Raw genomic sequence first — 24,389 nt, 5'->3', positions numbered from 1 at the left:
GAGGAGGAGCTGGGGATGGAGGAGGGTAATTAGCTCCTGAGAAACGCGATAGCTGCTGATAATATTGAAGGAGCTTATATATGTATACGTGATAGCGTTGTATTCCTATAGGTAGATGTGGATCAGCTGAGAGTCAGCTGATGAGAGCTTGACTACGTGACCTGCCAGAACTAACGCTACGCTTGATTTTTAGGCAACTGAAATAGACTGCGCCATTGACCAACTGAAACCGGGTCTAAAGTCAATGGCGCAGTATATATTTTTTTGTTATTTAAAGGGCACATTAGTAATATGAGCCTATAGGCGGGTCCACAATGTGCGCACACTCTGCTTATTACACATACAGGGACTTGTCAGCGCACAAACATGCCAAATATTAAAAATAAAAGGATTACAATGTAAAATATTATTATTGTGTAGATAAAGATATGGTGGAAGCCGGCTTGTCCCATAGATGGTCCGCTTGCGCTTTAAACTTGTGCACGAGCAGATCCGTTTCCTCTCTAAAGAACCCGTCGCCCTAAGTGTGCTTGTGCTGTGCGCTTTAGACCATGCGCTTAGATCGGTAAAATAGGGCCCTAAATGCCAGCACACACATTTTCTAAACATGTCTAGTAAAGCTCTCCAGCAGTATTGCAGGTATTAATCTAGCATGGCTGAGTTCAAATGCGTTCAGCAGAGCGGCCTTCTATTTTTAAAGCCCACTAATTATGTAATTGCATATGTTAATCTTTAAGAGGATGAAGTGCTAGAAGGTGGGAGACTTTTTCTCACTCTCATTCTGAATCTCAATGAGGATGGACTTTCTGATAAGCGTGCGGTGGGGAGGAAGATTATTGTACAGGAATTTGCTCAGGCAGCAGTGTTTAATAAAGTGCGTCAACTCTATTGTGGTTTTTGTGTGTGTGTGTGTGGTGTCAGTCAATCACAGCTGTGTATCGACGTGTGTTGCTGTGTATGTATTTCCTTTATCCTGCAATGACCTTGTAGTACTGTGTACATGAAATGCCTGGTCGTACATCTGTGCTGGACTGTTTTTATGCTGAGCTGTGTTGTTTTGCATGGAAACGCCTTGGGGTAAACATTCAAAATGATAAAGTTTAAAATGAATAAAATCCCACTGCAAGACATATAGTCAATTTATGTGAAAATAAAAGTCACAATTATGAGATATACAGTCACATTGTGAGGTACACTGCCGTTCAAAAGTTTGGGGTTAATCTCTTAACTTCACTTGAGAATCTTATCTTTTTAATAAAAAATGCAGTTAACACAATAATACTGTAAAATACTATTACAATTTAATATATCTGTTTTCTGTAACATGTCTGGTCTTTCCTGTGTTTTCAGTTCTGCCCTCTGTGACCTAGTTTCCCTGTTGTTGATTAGTTAATTCGTCTCCACCTGTGTTCATTAATTATTTCATCAAGCTCCTTTGTTAGCTCCATGTATATATCATGTATATGTGGTTGTCCCCTTTCGTTCATCATGTTTCCTGAGTATTTGATATTCAAGCCTGTCTACTTTAAGTATTCCTCATCGTGAGAGTTTCTATTATCTATGTTACGTGACATTTTCTAGTTGAGTATATTTTAAAATGTATTTTATCCCTGTGATGTCAAACCTGTATTTTCAGCATCATTACTACATGATCCTTCAGAAATAATTCTAATATGATGATTTGATGCTCAAGAAACATTTCTTATCACGTTTCTAAACATTTGTGCTGCTTAATATTTTTGTGGAAACCGTGATACATTTTTTTCAGAATACTTTGATGAACAAAAACTGCAAAACAACAGCAGAAACCTTTTGTGACAATATATACATTTCCTTGTTTTTACTTTTGATGAATATAGCGCATCCTTGCTGAATAAAATTATAAATGTCTTTCAAATAAAAAATTACTGACACCAAACTTTGAAAAGTAGTGTGTAAAGTCTGATTTATGAGAAATAAAGACAAAATGACAAGAGATGATAAAGGGAGAGACAGTGAGATGTATCATATCTAAAATGCAACTTAAATTTTTTTTTAACAAAAACAAAAGGTTCAAATAAAAGGAAAAGGCAACCCAACAGCGTGCATGAACAAACAACACCAGAAAATGAGTAACTGAACTGAAGGCATTATACACAGAGAATGAATGAGGAACAGGTTTTTGTGTGTGTGAATCAATGCAACAATGAGTAACCATAGCAACAGAAGAAAACAAAGCAAACACAGAAAATGACGATAAACAAACTAAGCGTGTAAGTACACTTGTGCTTTGGTTCGCTTGGTTTGTTTGGTCCAAAACCCCCCAAAAATAAATAATGTAGTCCTGGTCTGCTTAACATTCACTTTGGCATTTTAACACCGAACCAAAAGATACCGAACTTAGTCATATTAGGGATATGTTCACAACCTGATAGGCCAGCTTTTATGACACATATTTCGTGAGTCATGACAGAATTTATCGAACATCCAAAACAATGCTGTGTGCTGGGATAAATGCACTTGTATGCGTGTAGCCTATACATATGATGGTATTTTGACCAGCTGAGAACTCATGAAGAGCTAATGAAATGTGTAAAGAACATTTGCTGCGAGACACATTATTGCGAAATAATATGTGTTGTAAATTGCAAAATGACAATGATAACTAATAGTAACATCACAAGCAAACTGAATCAGATGCAAATGTATGCTATGGTTATTCTTCATCTGAGGAGAATTGCATTATTTTATTATTTGGGAAGGCAACTGAGGCAAATTCAGTCTTTCTGGTGAACAGCTCTCCTGAATGTCAACTACAGGTATCGCTAAATAAAGGACCTCAGAAAGCCCTTGAGAACATGTATAATATCCTTCCAATGACATCAGAGTGAACCATCAGGTAGATTACATTGAGCGTCTGTCAGGTGACCTTCCTCCGAGACCGCAGAGCATGAGCTGCCACTGTCATTACCAAACACCTCACACACATTCATCGCATCTAAAATCAAATCCTGAGGAGCCTATGAAAAAAACAAAACTATTTTTGAAATTTGTCAAAACATGATAGACTGGAAGAGGAAATAACAGAAGGCTGAAAATATCCAAGCTTTGTAAACTCCTAACAACCATATGTTCCACTTCTGCATATCTATTTCCTAATCGTTTTTTCTCTCTGGTTTTTCTCCTTGTGCTGTGATCCCTTTCTTCATGAATATTTAACTCTCATCCTGAACCCGCCCACTTCTTTGGCTCCGTGCCTATGAGCCTGACCAGTTCAGATTTCCTTCAGCCAACCAGTGCACTTCATCAGGAGGAGACGGAGCAAAAATATAGGGATTGGGACTGGGTGAAAGCAATACCATACTGCCGAGAACAACACAAGCACTCTGCTCTCTTTCCCTTTAAACAGCTCTTGCTGGAAGGCATCGCTCTCACTGCTGCAGATATGAATCTAATCCAGATCTGCCCCCTCAAAAAAAAAAAAACTCGCAACAACACAACTGTACGCACGCATACTTCAGATATCAGAAGAAACGTGAGGTTGAGGGCATTCAGTCACTTTCCCAGTACGGATGGAGGTCATGGGACTGATCTATTGTCCTTCTAAGTTAATCAATATGCGGTATACAGTTTTTCCCTTTGAGATTAGTATAATACAGATCTTTTTACTATATGCTACATTCCAGGCTAGCATCTAAGTAAATACTACAATAATACAGTTACAGTCACCTTTTATGTCATTTGTAAATGTTGTTTATCTGTTCACCTTCTCTTCAGATAATTAGTCATCAAATCCTCAGTGATTCACTCACAGATAAACTCGTGTTTCAAGTCATTTCAAGTTCATTTAGTTTGAGAAGTGTTCAAAAGGAAGTGAAAGTAAGTGTGACTCACAATACTAGAAGAAATCAAATGTTATGAAGACATTATGGATGAGTTGTCTTCCAAAAAGTTGAAAAGACACATGAATTGGCACCTCTGAGTCCAGACCTTAAATTCATTGAATGTCTTTGGGATGTGCTGGAGGAGACTTTACAGAGTGCTGGACTCTTGCATTGTCAATACAAGATCTTGACCAAACATTGATGCACCTCTTGATAAATAAACGCTGTGATGTGCCTTTCAAATAATTTAAAGGACAATTCCGGTGCAAAATGAACTTAGGGGTTAATAACACATGGTTGCCTTGTTAGTATTAACTAGCGATTTACTTTGATATTCTATGCCCAATATACTAGCGTTATAAGCTAATCCGTTTTTTAGAGATAAAACTCTTTACATTTGATTATCATGAAAACACATCCCAGAGAACGATCGACTCGGTAACCATGTGTTATTAACCCCTAGGTTCATTTTGCGCCGGAATTGTCCTTTAAGGTCCGGACCAACCATTCTTTCTTTTACAATTTGAGCCTGATGAATCTTGACATTGCTCAATATTTTCCTCTAATCACACTGCATTCTGGGATTGCCATTACCCACAAAGTTTACATGCTGTGCTGCTTTTGAATTTGGACAAAACAAGGTTTTTTGGTTTTTTTTTTTTTACAAGGGAGCATCATTTCCCGCCTTCTTTTTGGAATAGTCTTTCCAATTTTTCTGCCTAAAAATGGTGTGTAGGGAGCTAAGGGTTTAAACCAAAGCTAATATGTCTCAAACATTAGGTGATTTGGATGAAGTCAAATTGAAATAAAGTTCTCTCTCTCTCTCTCTCTCTCTCTCTCTCTCTCTCTCTCTCTCTCTCTCTTTTTCTGTTAGTCAACACTGTGAAAGTGCTGACAGTGTGGAGAACCGTCACCTCTCCAACAGCTGATCCAGAAACTATAGGCCGCAGAGAAATATCATGATGCGTTCTGACACACTGCATCACAATTATACAGAGTCAAAATCAACCTAGAGTTTATTATGAGATACAGTAGATGATGAGCCAGCAGTAATCTTTCTTATCCTGATGAGACCCTTGGTTATAAGTTCTGCTCCTAATAGCCTGACGCAGTGACAATGAGCAGACACAATTCAACAATTGGAAAATGAGGACACTAGGTGAGAATTTACAGCAAAAATATGGATTGTGAAGCACTAAGAGGATGATCAACATACAGTATAGTCTGTTCCACATTGTATCTTATTTTGACCAAGAACCACCCACTCAGACAGTAAGAGACACTCTGATAGACATGTGCAACACAGGCTCATTGGGAAAATGTGTCTGTGGCAACACAATGATATTACGTTGCTTGTTAATGCATGTTTCGTGACACATTCAGTACGAAATGCCCAGTGAGTGGCGCTAAAAGCACATTCTGTTATTTTCTCTTTTTTTAAAACAAAACAGATGAACTTTAAACTTCGAAAGTACTGCACCACCTACACTAAACCCAAAACCCAACAAATAGTATTAACAACAGCAAATGTGAGATACAAATACATTTAATACAAGTCTTTGACCATTTTTATCATGATTTTTAAGGGACTCAAAAATACGGTAATATTGTGAGAAATGTATTCAATTAAAACATCAAATATTTGAATATATTTTAAAATGTAATTCATTCCAGTGATGTCAAAGCTGAATTTTCAGCATCATTACTCCAGTCTTCAGTGTCACACGATCCTTCAGAAATCATTCTGGCTGCTCAGCTCATATCAGTTATTATTGGTTCTTATTATTATCAATGCTGAAAACAGTTGTAAACTGTCATACAAGGCTCTTTTATGAATATAAAGTTAAAAATAAAATGTATCTTTTTAATCTTTTGTAACCATGTAAAAGTCTTATTTTCACTTTTGATCAATTTAATGTGTCCTTGCTGAATAAAAAAGTATTTTTCTTTTTTTTCTTAAACTCTGGAATAGTAGTGTATCACGATTTCCCCCAAAATATTAAGCCGCACAACTGTTTTCATGTCATGGGTATAGCGTGTAGTAATAATCCAAAGACGAGATGCGTGACGCAGAATGGAAGATAAAGAGACTTAATAAACAACGAGAATGTGAAACACTACACACATTAACATCGATGACACAGAACCATGAACTGAGGAAACAGAGGGCTTAAATAAACTGGGAAAGATCATTGACGAAACAGGTGTGCACTAATCAGAGACCATAGTAACAAACAATAAACGAGAACTCAGGATAAGACAATGCAAGTGAAATCAATGTCAAAGAAACTAAACAGATACACAGATACATGCTCTATTTCAATATGAACATTCGCAAACAACATCGCAAAGTTGTGTGTTTGGAACGGCAGATCTCGACTTGTGGTTAGAAGCATAGTTTCTTGTTTGTATGAAATATGCCTTAGCTCAAAATAATCTAGCTGACATTCAGTACAATCTGTGTGTTTTATTTAGAATAAATACAAATGTAATTTACGTCTTTTAGTTTGTCAAGAGATTTAAAGCACCGTTTTTGAAGAGTGTGCATGTGCGGACGTGCTCTAGTACGTAAGAAGGAGCCTATGATTGAATCTGGAAATAAAGTGAAATAACTGAGAAAAATGATAAATAGTTCTCAGATGCCATGTCCGTAATTTATAGCAAAACATCTAGCATTAATTCGATCTCAAACTGTTTCATTAAAATTACTTATTACTCCACCACCTGCATGACATCATTAACCAACGTGGTTTCACGACCAATTTTTGCGACAATACAGTTTCGGGACTAAAGGTACACAACAGTCTTGACTAGCTAGTTGATTTGTTTAACAATGCATCGTACTATGATAGTTAAGCAACAATTTACGTCGTTGTACGTAACACAGTCTCACCCCAAAACGTCACATACTGACGGGTCTTGACCATACGTCAACATACGACGAAAAGGGTACCCCTATAACGTCCATGTGTGACGATTCGGGTATGGTTGGGTTTAGGTATGCGTTAGGGTACCGCTAGGAGGCGCTGCTGGTGCGCTTATGTCTGCGTCTCATATTGACGTTATAGAGGAACCCTTTTCGTCGTATGTTGACGTATGGTCAAGACCCGTCAGTATATGACGTTTTGGGGTGAGACCGGGTTGTTGTACGGGAAACGCACCTCTGATTGGTCAACTTGTATTACAAATATTTAGCAACAGAACTTACCGAACAACAAAAACAATGCTTTGTGCTGGGATAAATGCGCCAATTGTATGTGCGTACCCTAATTTGATCTTGGCAGACTAGATCTGCTATAGTCCTCCTGATGCTGCAGAGTAAGTATGGACTTGCTACTGCTAATAGATACTCAGACACACTGTTGTGAGCATGTAATGCTGCTGCATAAATAGACATACATAAATCCTGTAGCAGATCTAGGCAGGTGGAGCTGGGGGAACTCTGATAATGTGCTTTAGGACTAGCCTACAGCAAACACTGAACCAGACTGTTTAAGTGTTGAGCAAGCAGCAAGCTGACAAACAGTTGCAATTTTACCAAAAAGTTTTTGTCACATATTCTTTTTTTTTATGCGCTTTGTGCCCACCGAATGTGGCGGCACTTAGCGAACTTGCCGTGAGCCCCAGGCTCGCCTTTAAATCAGACCCTATTAGCAGAAGCATCTGGCGTCGCCACATGCCTCTGCATCCACTCAGTATGCAACACCCACACTCCCATACGCTGCATTTACTATGCCAGAGGACTCACAATTACCTCTCACATCTGATCATCCACACACAAACATTTGTGTGTTAACACTTCAGCACATTACAGAGCAAAAACATGCCTTCAGAGAGCAGCATGTAACTTTTCCAAACTAAAATAAGGCCTATGTAATGTTCATCAAGTAAAACTTCATTTGGACTCACCAAGTGGGTGAAACTGAATTTCTCAGCACAAGATGCCTCATTGAAACACACTTCAGACAAACTAAACAATGAGAGCAGAGGTATCCCCGAGGGAGGAAGTCTTCAATGTGCGAGTTAATGAAACTGGTGGCTCTCCGAGGGCCAGGACAAATAGAGAACGGAGATGTGAGCACACACACACCTACAAAAACAAAATGAAAGTAATCAAGCCAGAAAACATAAAACATCATAACACTGCTGCTATTGGCCTGTGTTTGGTGTCACTGTAGAAATAATGTAACGACCAAACCCAGATGGAATTTGCAGACTTTATAGACCTAGAAAAATTATGTCCCGCACAGTCCCAAACACTTCAATATGGAGCCAGACACCATCCTGCACTATGACATATGGAGGCCATCTCCCGCCTCATAGTAAAAACATAAAAAAAATCATTCTGAAAGTTTCAAATCAATCACAATTTTGAAAAACAAAGTTGTAAATCGCAGTTGTAAGATATAGTCAAAATTGCCAAAAATATAATTGCAGAGATATAATGATACAGTTATAATATGAGTTATAAAGACAATTATCAGAAACAAAGTCACAATTGGGCAATATAATGTGACATTGTGAGATAAATCGAAATGTGAGATTTTATAATTTCACATTGAGAAACATAAAAAGCACATTTTTGCAGAAATAAAGCCACTTTGGGAAATATAAATCACACCCAGATGATTACAATTATGAGAAGCAGTCGCAATTGCTAGAAAAGTTGCATATTACAAGAAATCAAAGATGCAACTGTGAGATATAAAGTCAATTGTGAGATTTGAAGTTCCATTGCAAGATATAAAGTCACAATTTTGTTGTAAATCGCAGTTCTATGATTTAAAATAACAATTATGCAAAGTAAAGTCGCAATTATGAGTTATAAAGTCAAAAGTTGCAATTGGGAGACACAAAGTGACATTGCGAGGTAAAAAGTCACATCGAAAGACAAAAAGTCACATTGTCAGAAATAGTTACACTGTAAGACAGGGGTCACCAAACTAAGGCCCGCGGGCCGACTCAGGCCCGCCACCCCCCTTTGACTGGCCCCCCAGCCCCTCTGCCCCCCACTACTTGAACCGGCCCTATGAGGCAATCCCCAAAAGTCGTCATGGTACGGGCGTCACAGTTTGGTGCATACATTTACACTGAGAATACACGGTATAAAATAAATAAAACTTGCGTGCAATTTAATTAATGTAATGCGGAACTACTGTTAGATACGCGGATTCTTAGGGACACCTAATCTGTAGCTCCGCCTTAGCTCTGAAGCTCTGAAGCAGGCTGCGGTGTAAAGATTGCAATGCTGGAATATGTTGAGAGAGAGGTGTGGGCGCGATCGAAAAGTCGTAAAGTGTTTACTTATATTTGTGTGTGTGTGTGTGTGTGTGTGTGTGTGTGTGTGTGTGTGTGTGTGTGTGCGCGGCCACGATCGAACAGTGGAAACATAAAAACATACTCCGTCATTTAGTTTATGCAGGACATCATTCAAACTGCAAAGTGTTTAAGTTACTGTTAATTACATTTTTAAGGAAAACAAATATATTAATCTGAAATGTAGCAGATTAATTTTCAATTAATTCAGGTACAATTACCAAACATATCAAGGTATTTTTATTAATTGAATTAATGAACTAATTATATAAAACTATTGTCAGTGAGTGCACTACAAATAAACTGGTTTTATGCCTTTACTTTATTAATAAAACTTATTTAAAAAAAAGTACAAGGCTTAAGACATTTATTTTTCTTTTGGTGGTCCAGCCTGAGACATGCACAAGCCTTCTGCATTTGTGTTTTGCTTTTCCCTTTATTGTAACCAACCGTGATGTCTGAACCGAGGTATGAACCGAACCGTGACTTCTGTGTACCGTTCCACCCCTAAAAGAGAGTGCAGAGTTTTCAAAGAACAGTGGACCAACGATTATTTGTGAAGAATAACTTTAAATAAAACAAAGTGTGAAGACTCGATTACAACTTTTGCAAACCACTAGTAAAGATAAACAAATATGTACCATGAATCAAGTGTTGATATAGTAGTGTGGATATAGTAGTGGGGATGGCTGTGCCAGGCTAGTAATCTCTACTACACAATGAGGCCTGCTGGTGGTCATTTTGGTCTGGGTTATACAATTCTATGTTATATAGCTGACCCGGCCCCGGCCCCCCATCACAGTCAGGAGCGATAATGTGGCCCCCAGAGAAAAAAGTTTGGTGACCCCTGCTGTAAGATATAAAAAGCCGCAAATAACGAAAAAAATGTGAGTCAATTCTGAGAAATTAAACTGGATTTGTAATATATGAAATTACATTTTTAGATACAAAATCCCAATTGAGAGAAACAAAGTAAAACATTAAAATAAAATAAGCGCAACTTTGAAATATAAAGTCACAAATACTTTTCTCTCATCTTTTTACTTTAGAAGTTCACAAGAGCAGAATTGATACTGGTAAAATATCTACTGTACTGAAATATTAGCAATATATGTTTCTTGCTTATATTTCATTTATACAGCCTAATTTTGATTGACAATTAATAGAGAAAGATACTTTTGGCTCCAGATGATATTTGGCTAACTGGGTTGTGCTAACTATATCCAAACATAAACTAATTGCAATCCACCAACTAAAGTAGCTTCTTTATTTGAAACCAAAGAAACAGCTTTACTTCACATAAATGTCTTTCTATGCATATGAACTGCAGAGAAGATCTTTGAAGATCAATGATGTCCTAAGCTGAAAGAGGATGGTGACGGATCAGGATTTCATCCATGCATTTATAGCTCAGGACAGGTTGACATCAATTCTTCAATATTGGTTTTGGCCCTTTCTCTTCTTAAGGAACCCTGCGCTGAGAACTGTAATTAGCACACCGCACCGCAGCGCACTAAGACATTGATTTAAATAGAAGCATTTTGCTGGCCTGTTTGAGAATATTTCAGAGTGAGAGAGAAAGAGGGAGGCAGAAACACGAAATGACTCACAGATGCTAAAGTGGTGTGAATCACACAGAGTGGTCACTCAATCTGCACCAAACACACACTTAATAGACTCCCTACACACCAACACACACACACACACACACACACACACACACACACACACACACACACACACACACACACACACACACACACACACACACACACACACACACACACACACACTCACTCAAGAGTATTATTACATACACAGCATTCTTTTCTCCATTTTTAGTTATAAGTAGACATAGGAGAGTGCATTAGAAGAATAGTTCAAATTGTGCACTGTTCTTCAGAATTTCTCAGTTTGTCTTTCACACAAGAAAGAAAGTCATACAGGTTTGGAAAAAAACTACCGTACCTTTATGCTGTTTCAAACAGCTACACTGAATGTTGACTAAAGCTTCTATCATAAAAATGGCCCACACAACTTTTTTCCAAGTGTTAGTATCATAGAACAGCTTTATGTGAGAAACGCATCAAAAGGATAAGATATGTCAGTTGGTGTAAATGTGCACACTTCCCCTGTGTCATTCACACCTAGATCTCCCTATTTATTTGCCATTTCGTGGACTTTTATGTTAAAACTACAGATCGAACTTCCGCATTTTTCTGTAACTGCCCACAGACAGTCAAACCGACAGAGGGGCGGTGCCAAAATCAAAAGTGCATGCTGGGTGTTAAAGTTTTTGGCAAAGGGGAACGACACCGTCCTTTTCTCTGTTGTCTCTAATCATGTAGAACTGATTTTTTAAAATGCATTTATACTGCACAGACAGACACGTTTTATTAAAAAGCCCATCTCGCCAGCGGTGAATTACTCCTTTAACTGTGCGGATCACTGAGTCAGTGAGTTTAGATCTGACTCAAAAGAACGATTTATTCACAAATCAGACATCACTTCTCTCAAGGCAAGTTCAATATCTTCTGAAGACTTGAGCTGCGTCTGAAAGCTTAAAATGCTGCCTTCAGGGGACGGATTTCAAGCATCAAGGCACGTCTGAATCCAGTGTTAGCTTCACTTCCTGTCTCCTGAGATACCTTCATCTGATCGATTTTTGAAGGTGGCATAAATGTATCCTTCCTGTGGGATTTCCTTTTGAAATCCTTTCTGTGACAGTTGAGCAAAAAAAATAAAGATGCCATCTTTTTGTGTGTAAATGTACGCTTTTGACCAACGGTTTGCAATTCTGTTGTAATTTCTAGCGCTAAATTGCTATTGGTTAATTAAATATCCGCTTAGTTATCACCTTTGTGCGTAAATGCTGCAAAAGTCACTGCCCCAAAAAAGCAGCAAGGCAAAAAATCAGCAGCCTAAGTTTTCGGATGGTCGCCATGATTTTGCCAAGTAAGGCATCATCTATTGTTGATCCTGGAACAACATTCCTGTCCAAAAACATAGTCCTAAACCTATCCCAACCCCTAAATCTAACCCTACCCATAATTTATCCCTAAAATGATACCTATCAAATGATAGGTGAATAAGAATGGTGTAGAAGCCCCTAAACCTGTAAGACTAAACTTGACATTAAAGGGCACCTATTATGACATTTAAAATGTTCCTAATGTTGTTTAGGGAGTCCCCAACAACAGTTTTACATGCATGCAATGACAAAAAAACACTTTTGTTGTCGTATAATATGCATTTATTTTCACCTGATTTGCTCACCGACTCCCAAATTATTCGTTCAACGACTCGTTTTTCCAAACCCCTCCTTTGCGCGACGCTAATCTGCGTTGATTGGTCAGATGACCCAGCAGTGTTTACAGAGATAATACTTATTTTTAACTCGGAGTACAATGATGCTTTTATCAATTCAATTTTGTTATAATAATGATTATAGTCCACTGCTTTAGTTTGTAGTAAAAAACTAAAAATAAGATAAAGAATTTAATGTTATGTTAGCGAGCATAGCCCAGAGTTCATATTGTAAAAGCACAATCAGTCTTTGTTTGCGTTAGCCCGATGCATAAACATAACGTTTAAAAAATAAAAATAAAAATGCAGTTACGTTACTACGAGGTATTACTCTATTCTTTAAGAAAACTCTGAAAACAACAACAAACACTCCACATATCTCAATACAATTGCCATTGAAGACCTAGAAGCTAAACGGTGCTTACACAACAAACAAAATAATTATTAAGCATGCTACATAAAACATAAAAGTAACAATTATTAATAACACTTACAGGTTGTGATACGGAGGAGGAAGCTGATGCAAATAATACACTTGGAACTGAACCTTCCTTCAATATCAGGCGGCTCGCGAATCCAAGTTTGATTGCATTTAAGTTGGTAAAGCAATCATCTTCAAAATGGCGCGAGCAAAGCACAAGGCTCGGACTACACTTCTGTGGTATAGTTGTATATATGAATTGTAGCCACTTAGTTAACAAATGCTCCTCCTTGGGCAGATGAAAAAAGTTGTCTTTTGAGTCGCACTTCAGAACACAGCGTCTCGTCGCCATGATGTTTTCCCTGGCCTTGGAGCGCAATAAGTGGGCGGATCGTATTCAAATAACTTGACAAGTTGACGTCATCTAGTCAGAGAAAAAGCTTCGGTCTTCTAACGATTCATAAAAATGACTCCGAGTCGACTCTTACTTTTGAAAGACAATAACTTTATATACGGTGCACTTTCATATTTCAAACTTTGCAGGATGTTTTTGTTCACTTACACTACATGAAAGGTAAATTTCAAAATTCCATAGGTGCCCCTTAACTAAAACTATTCCTCAAATCTGATTGGTTGATCGGAATGTTGTTCCAGGATCAACAAGGATGTTCAACTTGGTGAAATCACATTAACCGTTTTGTATTAGGAACGCAGACTTGAGATATATACCACAGAAGTCATATGGATTACTTTTATGATTCTTTTATGATGATTTTGTTTAGGCTTAAAAACTCCCATTCTTCAGAATGGCTCTGTTCGTGTTCCACAAGTGAAAGTCATACAATTTTGGAATGACATGAAGGTGAATAAATGTTTATTTTTGTGGGGTGGACTATCCCTTTAACATGCTCACGCACAGGCATTCTCGTCTGAAGCTGGTGATATTTGGTGATTAAGAGAGAGGCATCAGCGCTCTTGTAAGCTGGTGCAGCCAGAGCACTCGGACAGAATTATATAATAGGACAAGAATTCTCATATCCACTTTAAAAAAAGACATAATTAGCCATCTGCTCTCAGTGGACAGACGCAGCAACACCAAAACGTCAGAGAGTCTAATCAGGAGAGAGACAATGAGCACATCTTTGAATAGACCGAGCGAAATGAGGATTTGGCATTCTTGGGGTTTTGCTCCCCGATAACAGAGAGGCCAGGGCTTATGTTCAATCTCAACGTCTGGAAAAGCTCCATTTTCTCAATTAAGTTCTGAGACGGCATTGGCTTATTTCTAGAAAGATGGATTGGGAAGATTGTGTGCATTGTTATTCTTTCTATACTTTCTATGTTCTATCTTTAACAGCTTCATTATGGTATAACAGCTGATAAAGCACCAAGAACCAAGAACCAAAAAAAAGAAAGAAGAAGGCTTTGTTAAGACAGCCCAGCCTCAAAATCAGATTTTATTTTAGCATTTGCAAATCAAATCCATTTGTGTCTGAAAAAAGTAAAAACACATGAAATCCAATTTTTACAAACTTAATGCATTATGTGGTTTTAATCCAATTTTTCTTAACCAGGGTGCCGGGGCCCCACTAAAGGTCCTCCAGGGGCCCTCCAATAAAGAATATAATATACTATAATATTATATTTTTAGTATTTAAAATACTAAAAAAAATGAATAAAGATGTATTGTTAACTTGTATCTGACTTTTTTTGTCTGAGGTATTACAGCTTAGACCTTTGAATATTGTCTGAGAACCACTGTTTATTATAATCAGATTTGTTTGGAATGAGTCTGAACGATCAAATCAGAAGTCGTTTTTATTATTGTTATTTGTTGTATTGAACACAATACAACATTGTACAACTAGTGAATAGTGAATGCGTTGACAGTGAAACGGTGTTGAATACTAACGTTTCTTGGCATTTTGCTGATGCTGAAATCATTACTATGGAAATCTACCAGATATTGACAGATTCATCACTTTCAAAATGACACTTTGGAGAGTAAGTCCTAAAGACCAGATGTGAAAACCAGATCAGAGTTGTGTGCAATTTTAACAAATAATCATTGCTAAATAAAGTTGTGAATGGGATCCAAATTTTTGAGATCAAAAAACATTCAGAGGTTGTCCAAAACCTATTTGTAGTGTGAATGCTATAGTCTGTCCTAATACATTTCAGACAACAGCGAAGCACCGCCTGCTCACTTGTCAATCAACCTTTGCACTAAAACAAGGTTTTAAACTTTGCGGACGAAACAGAAAATAACCATTGAAAACAAGATTTCAGCATATCTAGTGACACGGATCATGTGAAGCACACACATCTGAAGTTCAATTACAGCTGCTTGACTAAAATAACTATGAGCATTACGCTCGAAATGTCACATTTGTGAAGAGATTAACATTTAAGTACATTTGCCCTTAGACTAAACTGGCTTTAACTGGTTTAATTTAGTCTAGCTAAATCAGGGTCAGGGTGATGGTTTAGCTGGTACCCAAAAACCCTCTTAAATGAGCAAACAAGCTAAGACACCCAGTTACACGATGACAACACAATGACGTCTTGTTTTTCCCCCCATTAAACATACAGTCCACATCTTTCACGTCTTTTGCGGTACCGTTGTAAGCCGCAAGGTCTGTGTCCTGCCCTCCGTTCCACAGAGATGGAGTCTTCAGATCAAATTAACAGCCTGAATGAGTCGATAACGCAAACTGGAGTGATAAGACTGATAAAGTCTCTCACTCTTGAGGTCTAATGGTGGAGATAATTAGCTGGCCTTTCATTCCCTTCCTCTCTCTCCTTCACTGTAAGGTCATTTGTTGGGCAACCACACTGGAATGAATTGAAATCCCCTCAAAGAATATTGTTCGTTTTTTGATAATGATATAAAATAGGAGCTTTTACATGCAGTGTATTTTGAAGGAAAAGGCCTTGCTAATGTATTCCAGTGGTTGGAAATTTAGGCTGGTTGTTGGTCAAACCCCAGAAGTCTGGGCAGATTAGTGCTCGAATAATTTGAAATGGTTGAATCTTAAATTATTGCATTTGGTCCACAACCAATCTTAAAAATAGGGTAACCTCCTTGCCTGTTAGTGCTGACACACTGTGCCCTTGATCGAGACACTTAACTCCATTACCCCAGGGAGATAATATGTGTACAAGGACGCTTTGTATGAAAACATCAACTAAATGACTTATTAATAATTAGCACCTCCATTACGTTCAATTATGATGTCTGGAGGAAAGGCAGTAACATTCGCTAATGCTGCAGCGGTTAAAGACTTCAGCTTGTGGCTGAAAGAGATGTTTAAAACCTGCTGCAGTGTGCTTGTCTTATTGTGTACTGTATGTAACTTTATATTTAGTCACTTAATCATTAAACGATGAATCACTAATTTGCAATTTCATCTATGATACACTGTAAAAACACACTGTGAAAAATTATATGATCAATAAATGATGACAACATGTTTTTACATTGCTTTAACTTTTATATAACTTTTATGCTAAAGTCAGTTTAATGTAATTTAAGCTGAAATGACTTAAACATTCAAGTTGACCGTAGTTAAAAATTTAAGGCAGTAACTTATTTTACAGTGCAATTTTCATTTCATTTAAATTTTTGTTGCCAGATTATGGAATGGCTTGCAACTGAAAATTAGAATCGCCATAGTGTATTTGTGTTCTTTATAAATAAAGGAAATTAAATATGTTTTTTTAAATAAGTTTTTTTTTAAATGCTACAGTAAAAGGGCTGTAATTTACCTTACCATATACAAAATACTATATAGGCTTAAATATGAATTTTTTAAAGACAAAATGTTGATGTATTTCTAAATATTGCAATTTAGGCCTAAAATTTAAATTATGAGTTCGTTTACAAAGTAAAAGGTATCACCTTGTAATTTATGTGGACGAATTCCCAGAATTCCTATCACATATGTGCTGTCATTGTTGTAATTGGACACAATTGCTGGAGCCATTTTGATACAGTTTATGATTTGACAGTTTTGATTCAACTATTAAACCATATGTGATATTATTAGTCAACTGTAACAAAAATAATTTAATAGCGCATAGGTAGATTGGTATTGTAACATTATAGCACTTAATGTAATATAGCCTATACAGATACCAAAATTCTTGTAACGTTGTCATTTTTTAGTTCTGGCAACCACAGCTGCCAGTTTTTGTTTTTTAAAAACGCATATTGAACTCAGAAAGTTTCAAGTGCGGTTAAAGAAGCGCATCTCACCTTGGAACTTGAAACCCTCTATTTGGACCCAGAGGCACAGGTCCTCCGTGTCGCAGTCGCATCTCCAGGGGTTCCCGCTGAGTCCCAGAGAGCGCAGCGCGGGCAGCGCGATCAGCGAGCTGATGTTGAGCGCCGTCAGGTTGTTGCGGCTCACGTCCAGCACCTGCAGCGCCGCGTTCTCCGCGAACGCGTCCGGGTGGATCTCCGACAGCCCCGGGTTGTCAGTCATCCTCAACATCACCAGGCTGGCCAGCGGGCCAAACGTCCGGTCCTCGATTTGCGCCAGGCTGTTGAATGACAGATCCAGGTAGGCGAGCTTGCGCAGGTTTCCAAAGGTGGACTCGGAGATCTCCGTCAACGAGTTGTTGCTGCAGTCCAGGTACACCAGGTCCGACAGGTAGTTGAGCTGCAGCGCCGGCAGGTCGCCGATCCGGTTATTGGAGATGATCAGCTGCCGGGTGGCCAGCGGGAGGTCCACGGGGAAGTCGCTTAACTGTTGCCCGGCACACTGGACCACCAGCTGGTCGTCGCACACGCAGCGGTCCGGGCAGCCGGCGGTCAGAGCCGGGGACGGCGCTACATCCATGACGAAGACGAAGAGAAATACCAGCCGCAGTGACTGCGCGCTCGGCTCGGGCAGAACACGCATGATCCCGCCGCCGGCTTCATCGACTGTGCGTGCGCTCGCGCATTCTTCATTGATCTGCGGGATCCGGTTCGGTCGTAACTGCTGGAACGTTTTGGTGTTTCGGAGCAGACGCTGTTCTTGGGATCCTCTCGCAAGTCTCCTCAACAGCGAAGGTGACCGTGCGTGGCGCGTCTTTAGTCCTTCCAGTGGATATCACCACGAGCTAATTCGTTGCGATGTTGTGTTAGGATCCTGGAAACAGTTGGTTTTCCATTGTACGCATATCAAGGTTAAACACATGACAATCTTGAACAGACTTTTCTCACAAGTCCATAAGTTTGATTCCGTGTTGAAACGCTGTTAAGTTGCTAGACGCGCACCATCTGAGTGCTGCTGCTGTTCGGCGTGTGTTGCGCTGCTTCTCTCTGCAGCTGTGAGTGAGTGAGTGAGCCAGAATGAGAGAGCGAAAGAGAGGGAGAGTCTGACACAATGTCTGTGTCCCGCTCATTTACACAGGGGAAAAATACCCGCGTATAGACTAAGCCTACCTCTAAAATCCTTTCAACAAAGAGTCCATGCGCTCAGAGAGCACACAGGTGGATGGAGTCTTTTCGAAAATAAATTAATATTTTAAAACAGTATATGGTATAGTATCCTGTGGCAGTTCTTGTATAGTAGCCTAGGGGAGACGGGGCTTGTCACAAGATTTTGAGTCAAAAGTCCATTTACAAAGGTATGTGTTGGCATTGGTGGTTAAAATTCATTATTTCAAATCCCTCTTAAACTAGATTTTGTGATTTATTTAGATTTATAATTTTGTGATTTATACATTTAAATTGCAGTAGCCTCATAGGTATAGATGATGGATAAAGAAATTACAACAACAAAACCAAACAGTATAACATTCAGAGCCAATTGTACATCATACACTCTACAAAATGCTGGGTTGTTTTAACCCAATTTTGGATCAAATATGGACAAACCCAGCCATTGGGTTACATTTTTCAATTGCATTTTTGATCCAACGTTTGGGTTTGTCCATATTTGACCCAAAATTGGGTTAAACCAACCCAGCATTTTTTAGAGTGTATCAGAGTTTCTCAAATCCGGTCCTGGAGGGTCACTGCCCTGCAGAGTTTACCCTGATCAAACATTCCTGAACAAGTTAATCCATTTAAAATGGCAGGTAAGTGAGTTTGATCATGGTTTGAGCTAAACTTTGCAGGACAGCCCTCCAGGGCTGGATTTGATGAACCCTGGCATCTTGTGCATCATGGCAATAAATGGTTGTTAAAGCTTTAAAAAAGGATGCAAAATAGGCATATTAATTTTTAAAGTTTGAAGAAGGTCATCATTTCTAGTGGTCAAGCAGAAACAAGATTTTTTTTCGTGTTGCAAAAAAGACATCATACTGCTTTGGAACAAAACTAGTGTAAGAAAATAGTGAGTGAATTTTCATATTTGGTGAAGTGTTTTTTTATTAGTTTTAGCAATTTTGTAAAGTCGGACGAATATGACCAAATCCGGGAAGAACAACGCTATAGTGTCTGCTATTTCTTTCTTTTTTAGTAGGACTAACAAAATTTTGGCAATTACAGTTGTCTGTTTTTGCTCGACCAATGTAGGCTAAACAAATTGGTCAACTTGAAAAAACGCTTTGTGGTGTTTCATTTATAGCCTACGAATCCGTGTTTTTTAACGAATCAGTTGAATTAATAGTTCAATTAATTCATACATTAGGGCTGTGTTCGAAAACGCTCCCATTATTCACTATTCCCTATAGTCCACTAATATAATCCACTTGAAGGAGTAAATAAAAACGAGAGAGTGAATTCGGACACTGGTGCACCGGAAGGGCTGCAGCTTTTGCTTAGTTTGAACTGTTTAATAATCATTTGAAACTTAGCAAACTAGCAGCTTCAGTAGTAATGTCATGTAAACTAGCATGTATACATTTTAATTAAACAATTTAATAATCCATTTAAAAATGAATTAATACCTGTATATGATGTTAGTAGGCTACCCACATTGGATGGATGATTCAGCTGAGGGTGCCATCTTCTGGTCAGACGCGGTAATTAATTCGGCACGACTCTCATAGTGCATTATGTGTATTCTCCCTAGCGGTTGAGTGTAGGCTACATAAGTAGTATACTTATTATTGTGGTGCATTATGGGATTGAATGAGTGCACTCGATAACGTCCACTAGCCTATGATTTCGGGAAACCACTACAAACAGCTGTCCCCTAAAATAGTGCCCTATTTAAGGGTATAAGAGGCAATTTCAGACATAGGTTCGACTTGAAGAGGCACGAGAGTGGTGTGCTTTCGAATCACTCTCGCAGTATTTTGATGTCATACACCGATCGGTCTGTGTAGCGCCGCTTCAAGTCGAACACACCTAATAGTGCAATGTTTTGTTTCTAAATGACTCAATGTTTTTGGACATATCGTTTGAATTAATATTTTAATGATTCACTCAGAAAAAGACATTCACTTGGCGCCACCTACTGGCAAAACGATGTAACCTGTAGAAACAGGAAGCAATAGTAGTATAGGCCCAGTGTAGAATAGTGTAAACGGACAAAACAATTCAAAGAACCAGAAAAAGACAGTTCATTACATGTTGCTTTGAACACTCAAAGCACTCAAAGATCCATTTGTGTGTGTGTGTGTGTGTGTGTGTGTGTGTGTGTGTGTGTGTGTGTGTGTGTGTGTGTGTGTGTGTGTGTGTGTGTGTGTGTGTGTGTGTGTGAGAGAGTGTGAGTGTGAGTGTGAGTGGGTCTGTGTGTGTGTGTGTGTGTGTGTGTGTGTCTGTCTAGGTTTTTCTCAGTACCTCAGGCATGTGTGACGTCATAAGACTCCATCTGACGTGGCAGAAACAGAGGAGGGACAGAGTGTACAACCACTGACTTTGACCATCTTGACTGTCTCTGTCTATGAGGTGAGACAGATGGAGTGTGTGTGTGAGAGAGAGAGAGAGAGAGAGAGAGAGAGAGAGAGAGAGAGAGAGAGAGAGAGAGAGAGAGAGAGAGAGAGAGAGAGAGAGAGAGAGAGAGAGAGAGAGAGAGAGAGAGAGAGAGAGATGACGCAGGTGCAAAAGAAACATGATATGTGCGACTATAACATGGAGCCTGTTCTATTATTGTTGTGGGGGAATCTTTGTTTCCTCCTGTATCAACAAAGAGGGCATAACATTATCGAGTGAAACGATTCTTCATTTTGAAGATCTCAGTCTGTTCCTCCCAGGGCTTTGCACCAACAAGCCTACATGTGAAAACCATGATTCATTTGATTGTGTAACTTTTATTGTGGTGGAGTAACACTTGCCTTTAGCTTTTCAGGCCTCCCACAGGTAGACCGCTGAGTAGAGCCGTTGTGTATGACTGGGGCGCATTACTCCATACTGGTTGTGTGGGACTGTATAAAGTAATAACCAATTAGTTGCACAATGTGATATGTGTCCAAAACTCTGCTTAAGGGTTTAAGCTCATGCAGTTTCCATGCAGTTTCCACAACAACAATTAAGCATATGGTTGTCATATAGGTGGTCATCCATAATTTGGAGTGTATTTTATTTTTTACTGAGAAGCACAGTTGGGGAAAGTAATGCGAGTCTAAATGAGAGGTTAACAAATGACGTTTCTCTGACGATTCCACACTTGGCAAGTCATATTAGGAATGAGTTTATTCTTTACTGAGACTTGTGCAATTTTATATACCACAATTGTTTCTTTATTTCACATAATTGTGACTGTATCACAGTATGACTTTATCACAATTGAGACTTTATTTCTCAAAATTGCAATGTTGTGTCTCACAATTAAAGTGTTTTCTCACAATCTCACAACTGCGACTTGAATTAAATTTTATTTGTTGCATTTGGGACATTATCTCATAACGTGACTTTAGGCTATCACATTTGTGACTTAATTTCTTGTAATTGCAACTTTATATCTTACTATTGAAACTTGAATTCTTACAGTTGGAATTGTATAGCTCTTAATTGTGACTTTATTTCACATAACTGCGTCTTGTAATTGTGACTGCAATTTTATATCTTACAATTGTGACTATATCTCACAGTGTGACTTTAGATATGTAACAATTTTGACTGTATTTCTCACAGATAAATCTTTATATGTCACAATTGCACTTTTAATCGCAACTTGATTCAAAGTAAATTTGACTAAATTTGATGTAATTGTGAATTTATCTCACAATGTTACTATGTATCACATATCTCATAACAACTGGAACATTATCACCATTGCAAAGTTATATCTTACAATTTAGACTTTATTTCTCAGAATTACAACTTCATCTCACAATTTCAACTTCATTTCTCACAGTTGGAACTTTATAGCCCAAAATTTGACTTTTAATTGTGACTTATTTTTCACAAGTGTGGCTTTATTTGTTATAATTGTGACTTAATATCTCACAATCATTACTGTGACTTTATTTTGTTATCACAACTTTATATCTAACAATACATTACAAAGTTCTGTCATGAAACTCTAGATGTCCTTAACTCTGTTAACTCAATCTGCTTGCAGTCACATCATTCTCTATAGGGCACAGCTGATTGGTTGGTTGCTGCTGTATCAGTAGCCAATGAGCTCGCTGCTCAACCTTCAAATACTGGTCAGCGTTTGCTCTAACAGTTGTAGTGCACTTTCATAAACCCTCCACCTTCCCCAGCTCCACCTGCCTATCTGCTACGGGTAATTCATGTATACCAGCCTGTTCTCACGTAAATACGTCTCTATAGCACGCAGTGTGTTTATCGTGCAATTTATACGCGGAAATGAGTTTTTACGTGCATATGATACGCAGTTTTCGCGTGCATTTGATACGCACTTCATCGCGTGTAATACACACGCACCCCACACCACTAATTGGCTTTATGCACAGCTGCACTACTTCCTGAACTTCAGGCAGCTCCTTTGTTTCCTGTCTGCCATTATTGGACAAGCTGATTAATCCAGGTGTGTCTGATTATTGTTATTGGTCACGCACACCTGGATTAATCAGCTTGTCCAATAATGGCAGACAGGAAACAAAGGAGCTGCCTGAAGTTCAGGAAGTAGTGCAGCTGTGCATAAAGCCCATTCTACCCAAACGTATAATACACACGCACCCCACGCCACTACTAAACCTAGCCTAACCAACCCATGCGTATCCTATGCAAGTAAAAACTCTTTTTCGCGTATAAATTACACGATAAACACACTGCGTGCTATAGAGACGCATTTAGTGTGATCTGTTTTATTGTACAGCAGAAGCAGCGTAGCAGATCTATTCCGTCAAGACCAAACATATCAACATTGTCATATCCATTACCATGCCAAACACACCGAGAGTTGTCATGGAAGAACTTACCTTAGAGCATTGTCATTGTCACTAGAACAACAACATTGTCACTTAGAACATCATCATATCAATTACAATGCCAAACACACAGTTGTCATGGCGGAACTTTCTTTTTACTCTGATTGAAGAGCTCATTAATGTTCATTTACTTGGACTATACCATTTTACCTTAGGCATCATGCGCATTGCTTATATTGTCATAAAATGACCCACAATTTTCAATAGACACACATCTATAATCTTTAAAAGAAACACACCACTGATAGAGACTCTATCATCTGCAACCAGACTCTCTGTGGTGTGAGGCGTGAGGAAGCCCTATGTGAGTGCGGTGCATGTGAGGGAAGAAGAGCCGAGCGGCATCAGTATAGGGTGGTTGTTGGTGCCCTGAAAGCTAAGCTAGCATTCTGGGTAAGCGCCAAAATAAACCGAACGATTGAGCTCATTAGTGTAACTTTCATCCCTGGATCGTCTCCAGCGTGTCAGTTTGCAGACGACGGCGTGTCAGGTGAAGTTGAGGAGGGAGACTTTGTTACTATTTAATGGGTGAGTCATCTATCAGAGGATCTGATGCATGGCACAGTCCATGGAGAAACCGTCAGATCTACATGTGCCATCAGAAAAGGTTACTGTATTTTTTATTTAATAGTTATCCTTTATCTATGCACATTCACAGCAGAAGTCATGTTCTTTGCTTCATAACTTTAAATTAGAGTTAGCTTTTGAATGGTTAAAAGGAATTCACGGTCAGGTTTGTGACATTGTTGAGATCTCTCGAGGAGATTTATGTTAAGGGAATAATCTGAGAAGCAGAAGACGATTCCTCTCTGTCTCTGTTCCAACTAATTCCAGTTGAGATATTAAAGAGATCTTAAGGGATTTTAAATCGCTGATATAGTTTGATTTTCCACGCCACCTGAGAGAGATAAAATCGAAATTTCTGTGTTTGGTTTTAGCATAGTCAGCAAAGTATGGTGTGTGTAGTTTGTGTTTGTGAATTTGCACAGGATATCTTCAGCATAATTACACAGAGAAACACACAAACAAAAATGGCCTGTTTTCAATTAGAATAATCCGTGCAGGTTACAAATCCAGGTCTGAAACTCGCACGCTAAACTGCTAAATCGGTGCAAATAATCAATTGAAAACACTCATAAATGGTATTCACACTAAAATCATCTTCCTCCAAACAGACAAAAAGTACCTATGCCATGTGTCAT

The 24,389-nt window shown here is 38.6% G+C and overlaps 1 protein-coding gene across 1 annotated transcript in view; it reads right to left on the bottom strand.

Moving 5' to 3' along the window:
• Positions 1 to 18,304, bottom strand: part of lrrc52 (leucine rich repeat containing 52) — a 32,197-nt gene extending 13,893 nt beyond the window's left edge. The window contains exon 1 of the mRNA XM_079584060.1: positions 17,165 to 18,304. Within this exon, the coding sequence (XP_079440186.1) occupies positions 17,165 to 17,813 (649 nt within the window). The 5' untranslated portion in view covers positions 17,814 to 18,304. The remainder of the gene's footprint in view (positions 1 to 17,164) is intronic.
• Positions 18,305 to 24,389: the final 6,085 nt, after the last annotated feature.

The sequence above is a fragment of the Phoxinus phoxinus genome (assembly GCF_949152265.1).
Source record: "Phoxinus phoxinus genome assembly, chromosome: 16".
Classification (NCBI taxonomy): Eukaryota; Metazoa; Chordata; class Actinopteri; order Cypriniformes; family Leuciscidae; genus Phoxinus; species Phoxinus phoxinus.
The sequence above is the reverse complement of the archived record's forward strand: the minus strand, read 5'-3'. Positions and strand labels throughout refer to the sequence as shown.